Source organism: Mandrillus leucophaeus, unplaced genomic scaffold, assembly GCF_000951045.1.
Source record: "Mandrillus leucophaeus isolate KB7577 unplaced genomic scaffold, Mleu.le_1.0 Scaffold26, whole genome shotgun sequence".
Classification (NCBI taxonomy): domain Eukaryota; kingdom Metazoa; phylum Chordata; class Mammalia; order Primates; family Cercopithecidae; genus Mandrillus; species Mandrillus leucophaeus.
In genome coordinates, this window is record NW_012102698.1 from 4,504,794 (window position 1) to 4,511,080 (window position 6,287).

The following is a 6,287-nucleotide window of genomic DNA, read 5'->3' on the forward strand; positions in this document are numbered from 1 at the left end:
AAAAAAAAAAAAAAAAAAAAGAATAAGACCTAGTATTTAGCCCAACAGCAAGACTATAGTCAATAATAATTTAACTGTACATTCAAAAATAACTAAAAGAGTATAACTGGACTGTTTATAACACAAAGGATAAGTGCTTGAGGGGGTGGAGACCCCATTCTCCATGATGTGATCATTACACATTGCACACCGGTGCCAAAATATCTCATGTACCTCATAAATATATATACCTGGCCAGGCACAGTGGCTCATGCCTATAATTTCAGCACTCTGGGAGGCCAAGGCAGATGGATCACTTGAGCTCAAGAGTTGGAGACCAGCCTGAATAACATAGTGAGCCCTTGTCTCTACTACAAATTAAAAAAAAAAAATCAGCCAGGTGTGGTGGTGGAACGAGCTGAGATCAAGGCTGACATGAGTCGTGATCACGCCCCACTGCACTCCAGCTGGGGCAACAGGGCAAGACCCTGTCTCATACACACACACACCCATATATATACATACACACACATAAATTTGTGTATATAACTTACACATAATTCATTATAATGTATATATTATAATTCATTATATATAAATTGTTTTTTTAATTAAAAATAAAAACAAAATGAAGAATGTCAATATTTCTGAAAGACCACTGTCCAGAAAGAACACAGAGCATATTCAAGGCTTGAGTTGTCCATTGGCTCATCAGCCACATTGCTCTGAAAAATGCAAACACAGCTTTTATACAAGCTCATAATAAAAAGTCCCTATCCCAGAATTTAAAATCTCATTCAAAAACCATCGCAAAAAATGAACATCTTGTATCGCTGGCTGTCATTCAAAGCTGGCAGCTATTTGAATTTCACTGTATTCTGACTTCAAAGTTTTCAAAAAATGTTTTGTTCTTGGTGGGCTACATAAAACCATCGACGATTATCTAGTCACAGTCACAGTGATCGTGTTCAACCCCATGCCAGACTAAATGAACTGCCTCCACCACACGTGCCTTCCCAGGCCCTGCCCTCAGTGCGCCCATCCCTCCTGGGCTCCTCTGCTGAAAGCTGGCAGCCCTTCCTGGAATGGCTCCCACTAAACCCAGTTGATGGCTGGCCTGTTCCGTACAGCATTTCCAGGCCAGTCATACTGCATCAAAGGCTTTAGGGCATGGCTGTAAATCCTAAGGAACCAACAACATTCAACTGAAAACAGTGGATGAGTTTGAAACTACCGCTTCCCTGTATTGTTCCTTAATAAAACCTCCAGTTAATTTAAGGGCTGATCTTTCTGTTTGGTCTGTTTTCTACCCAGTGCTTTGCCGTCTGGAACCATAGATCTTCTAGTCAATAGTGATTTGCTTATTTGGAGCATTAAATCCTAGTCAAACGGTCTGAGATTTCCCCACATCCTTTTATGTGTTTGTTTATTTTAAGACAATCTCACTCTGTCGCCCAGGCTAGAATGCAGCAGTGGGATCTCGGCTCACTGCAACCTCCGCCTCCCAGATTCAAGTGATTTTCCTGCCTCAGCCTCCCGAGCAGCTGGAACTACAGGTGCTCGCCACCACACCTGGTTAATTTTTGTATTTTTGGTAGAGACAGAGTTTCACCATGTTGGCCAGGCTGGTCTCGAACTCCTGACCTCAGGTGATCCACCCACCTCGGTCTCCCACAGTGCTGGGATTACAGGCGTGAGCCATGGCAACCGGTCGTATGCCTACATTAAAGCAGAGTACCCATTTGACCCTGGAATAATTCAGTTCAGCAACTAATTCGTCAAAAACGTTCTCCAAAGGAAGACAGGGGGAATGTGAAGGGTGGGCTGTTTTCTGCAGATCGTGGTTTAACGCCCAGTGCCCCTGCCCACTGGCTGTGCAGCCCTGAAAAGGTCTCTCAACACCCCTGGGCCTCAGTGTCTGCATCTGTAAAGTGAGCAGCAGCATGACACCACTCGGCTCCCAGTTTCCAGGGAAACACATGACAGTGCAAATAAAAGACTAAAGAAAACCGCTTGCTGGAACCCAGTCAAAGGTAACCACTGTCATCTGGGTTGTGTTGGGGCGGTTGGGTGGGTGGGGGAGGCGTGGTGTGGATGCATGAGGACCCAGTGCCTGATTTACACGAGAGTACGAGCGTGTCCGCAAAAGAGCTGAGCCAATAACTGGATCGTTGAGACAGTGACTACATAGTATGGAGCCCCCAACCCATCTTCAACTGTGGTCCAAGCTGTGCGCCCCAGGTGAGACAGCCCTCAGGAACCAACCTCTCTGGAAGGGAATCCATCCTAAACCCTGCTGTCTGGCTAACAGTGGGGGGACCCACATTACTGATACCACAGACACACAAAACATCCCTGCCCCCAGCATGGATCCGTTCCCACTACCTCGTCCCTTGTTAAATCTAAACCCTATTATCGGGCCAAGTCATTTTTAAACAGGCCAAATTTCCCACCCCGCTTTATCTATCAGATAAAGTGGTATAGAAGAAGAACTTCCTAAGAATATCCATAGCCCCGGTTAATTCGCCCTTAAGGGCCTATTCCACATTCCCCACACATTTTTACAGTCTCACAAAACCTAAAATATCCACCAACAAATAGACTGTACTGCCAAAACTGTGCCGAAAGTTTGTATCATATCAAAACTGAATCTGTAAGTTTCACATCTTATAAGCAAACAACTGTAACTGGAAGCTGTTAGCTATCCAACCCTTCCTATATTACAGAATTGCAGCCAACCTCAGAAACGAAACAAATCAGAAAGTTAACTTTTTAATTCTTCCAGGGCTTCTGTGGCAATGTTGTATCCTAATAACTCACTGTTTAAACAATTCCTCTGAAACACTGACTCAAACAGCCCGCCAATCTGAGGTCTTCTTGGCAGTAGTTTGGGTTTATAAATAAGGTCATCTGCCTGCAATAGCATCCTTGGATGTCAGGCAAACCTCAAAGAGCCACTAGGGGACCTTTATTGTTCCCCCAACACCCGCGAAGTTCTTCTGTCTCTTCTGTGTCTCCCAATTCCAACACCTCCCCAGCCCCGCGGGCCAGCCCTGGCACACAGGATCAGAGGCGTGGAGGACCGGCCAAACTTCTGACAGCTGAGCCGAGGCTTCCCCTCCCTTCCGTTCACCTCCAGCCCCAGTGCAGGCGAGCAAGGTTCCCACACTGGCTCCACCACTAACTGGGCAGGCCTCTTCAACAGCACCCAAATTACAAGCCCGCGTCCAGGGGCAGAAGCCAAGATCAAATGAGGCTATGCTTTTCAAAGAGCTTGCACAAAGCCCTACACACGTAAGGCCGACTGTTATTATCTGCAGGAGACAGAAAAACCAGACCAAGGGAACACCGGCTGCATTATAGGGTGACTCAGGGACCCATCTGACAATTTCCAACGGTCCCACCCTAGAATTAATTGGCACATGGAAGGGGCAGTGACCTCTGATCTTCCCAGAGACCCCTGTGGCTGGCTGATGAAAGAGCACCCCCAAGCAAACCCTGTGACCCAGATCACCTGGAGGCCACATTTTAATAGCTGTACTCAGGAGTCACTAGCCTGCTGAGAAAGGCGCTGAGCCCTGGTCTTGAACTTGGAGAACCACAGGCCTGCTCCCAGGAAAATGCTGACGGAAGCGGCGCGGTGCCTCTCCCCCTCGCTGGGCCTAGGTGGGGTGCTCACCCCCAGCATCCAACCAGCGGCAACAAATCCTTGCAGAGCTGCCCGGGCCCGGCCCAAATGCGCCCCGGCATGCCAGGCGGGGCCCTTGGCGGGTTCCTGAGGCTCTCCAGGAGGCCCATCCGGAGCTGCTCCTCCCACCCCGACGGCCACTCACCAGATACAGACACCTCCATGAGCGCCTCCAGCGGCCGGTTGTTGTCCAGGTCGCGGCTGAGCTGCAGCTCACCCGTGGCGGGGTCCAACAGCAACAGGCACAGCTCATTGCCCTGCAGGAAGGTGTAGTTGAGGCTGTCCGACACGTCGGGGTCATGGGCCGGGATGCGGCCGATCACCCCGGTGGGGAAGTTGTTGGACTTGTTGGTGACATAGTTGTTGAAGAGGATCTGGAAGTCGGGCAGCACGGGCGGGTTGTCATTCTGGTCCACGAGAAGGATGTGGACCGTGGCTCGGCTCACCAGCGGAGCCGATGTGGCCTGCACCACCAGCACATACTCCCGCCGGACCTCAAAGTCCAGCTCCACCATGGCACGCAGGTCCCCGTTGAGCAGGTCCAGCTGGAAGAAATGCCGCATATCCCCTTCCACAATCTGATACATGATCTGGGCATTGGGGCCTTCATCGGGGTCGTTGGCACGAATCTTTGCCACCACCGACCCCACTGGGTTATTCTCCTCAACAAACAGCTCCAGTTCATCCTTCTCAAACATGGGGGCATTGTCATTAATGTCCAAGATGGTCACCTGGATTTCCACCGAGGCGCTAAGGGGAGTGGGACTGCCCCGATCCACAGCCAGAGCCCAAAGGTTGTACACGGCCACATTCTCCCGGTCCAGCCGGCGCTGGGTGCGGATCACACCAGACGTGGGCTCGATGTAGAAGTCCCCATCGCCGTCGTCCCCACCCTGGAAGGTGTACAGCAGACGTCCATTGGGACCTGAGTCCCGGTCTGTGGCGGAGACCTGGAGGATGCTGGTTGAGGGTGGAGCATCCTCAAAGATGGAACCCTGGTAGAAATCCCACAGGAACTGGGGCGCATTGTCATTGGCATCGAGGATGAGGATCTCTAGGGTGGTGGTGTCTGATTTCTGCGGGATGCCATTGTCCTGGGCCATGATGGTCAGTGTGTAGGCGACCTGGTTCTCATAGTCCAACTCCATCATGGTGTACATGGTGCCACTGTCGGGGTCGATGCGGAACTGTGGCACCGGGTCCTGAATCACGTAGGTGATGCGGGCATTCTCTCCTGTGTCCTCATCGTTGGCACTTAGGGTAGCAATGGAGGTGCCCACAGGCCTGTCCTCACTGACACTCACTGTGTAATGGGAGCTCTGAAAGACAGGCCGGTGGGTGTTGGCGTCGGTGACATTGATTAGGACGTGCGCAGTGTGTGACCGTGTGCCGTCAGAGGCCGTCACCGCCAGCACGTACTGCTGCTCCTGTTTGTAGTCCAGAGGTAGCGCCAGGGTGATGAGGCCGCCCCCTCTCTGGCTGCTGAGTGCAAAGCGGTTCCGGGTGTTGCCCCCCGTGAGCTGGTAGGTAATCACACTGTTAGCATCACGGTCGCGGGCCTGCAGGGTCAGCACGCTGCTCCCTACAGCCGCATCCTCATTCAGACGAAGCTCGTAGGTGGGCTGCGTGAACACCGGGTCGTTGTCGTTCACATCCAGCACCGTGATGGACACGCTGGTGGAGGAGCTCATGGGGGGCGAGCCGTGGTCCACCGCCTCCACCCCGAAGCTGTAGTGCTCCACCTCCTCGCGGTCCAGCTCGGCACACACCGTGATCCAACCGGAGCTGTTGTGGATCTGAAAGGGGAAGTCAGGGGTGGGGGCAGGGTTCTTAGGCCCAGCACTGCCACCCCCCAGAAAGGCGGAGGCTGTGTCCACCAGGCGATAGTGCAGCCGGGCGTTCTCCCCTGAGTCCGCGTCCACCGCCTGAATGTGCACCACGGGGTAGCCCAGGGGCACATTCTCCAGCACCGTGGCCTGGAACGGGCTGCTCACAAAGATAGGCTCGTTGTCGTTGACATCCAGCACCTGCACAGACACCACCCCGGAAGAATTGATGAGCGGGGGCCGGCCCCCATCCTGGGCCTTGATGCTCAGCGAGTACTTCTGGACATCCTCGAAATCCAGGGGGTTGATCACATCCAGGATCCCGCTCAGTGAGTGCAGGTAGAACTGGCCAGCCACGTTCCCGCTGAGGATGCTATAGTGAATGGCCGCGTTCTGGCCCTGGTCCCGGTCCGTGGCCTGCACTCGCAGCACAGCGGTGTTGAGCCCCACGTCCTCTGGCACCTGGACCACGTAGTTCTGCTCACTGAACTGGGGGTAGTTGTCGTTCTCGTCTTCCACCTCGATGTACACGGTGGCCGTGGCGCTGAGCGGGCCCGGGTTGCGCCCCTGGTCGTTGGCCTCCACCAGCAGCTGGTACTCGGCCGCCTCCTCCCGGTCCAGCACCGCCCTCGTGCTCACCACGCCGGAGCTCTCGTTGAGCTGGAAGACGTCCCACGCGCCCCCCAGCACACGGTAGCGCAAGTTGGCGTTGACAGGCGAGTCGCGGTCGCTGGCGCGGATGGTCAGCACCTCGTAGCCCACCTCCAGGTTCTCCCGCACGCGCTCGCGGTACT

General features: G+C 53.3%; 1 protein-coding gene across 1 annotated transcript in view; it reads right to left on the reverse strand.

The window, feature by feature from the left end:
* CELSR1 (cadherin, EGF LAG seven-pass G-type receptor 1) overlaps positions 1–6,285 on the reverse strand; it is a gene marked incomplete at its 5' end in the record, with an annotated part of 226,134 nt that extends 219,849 nt beyond the window's left edge. Inside the window, one exon of the mRNA XM_011984071.1 lies at positions 3,813–6,285. Within this exon, the coding sequence (XP_011839461.1) occupies positions 3,813–6,285 (2,473 nt within the window). The remainder of the gene's footprint in view (positions 1–3,812) is intronic.
* Between the last annotated feature and the right edge of the window lie 2 nt (positions 6,286–6,287).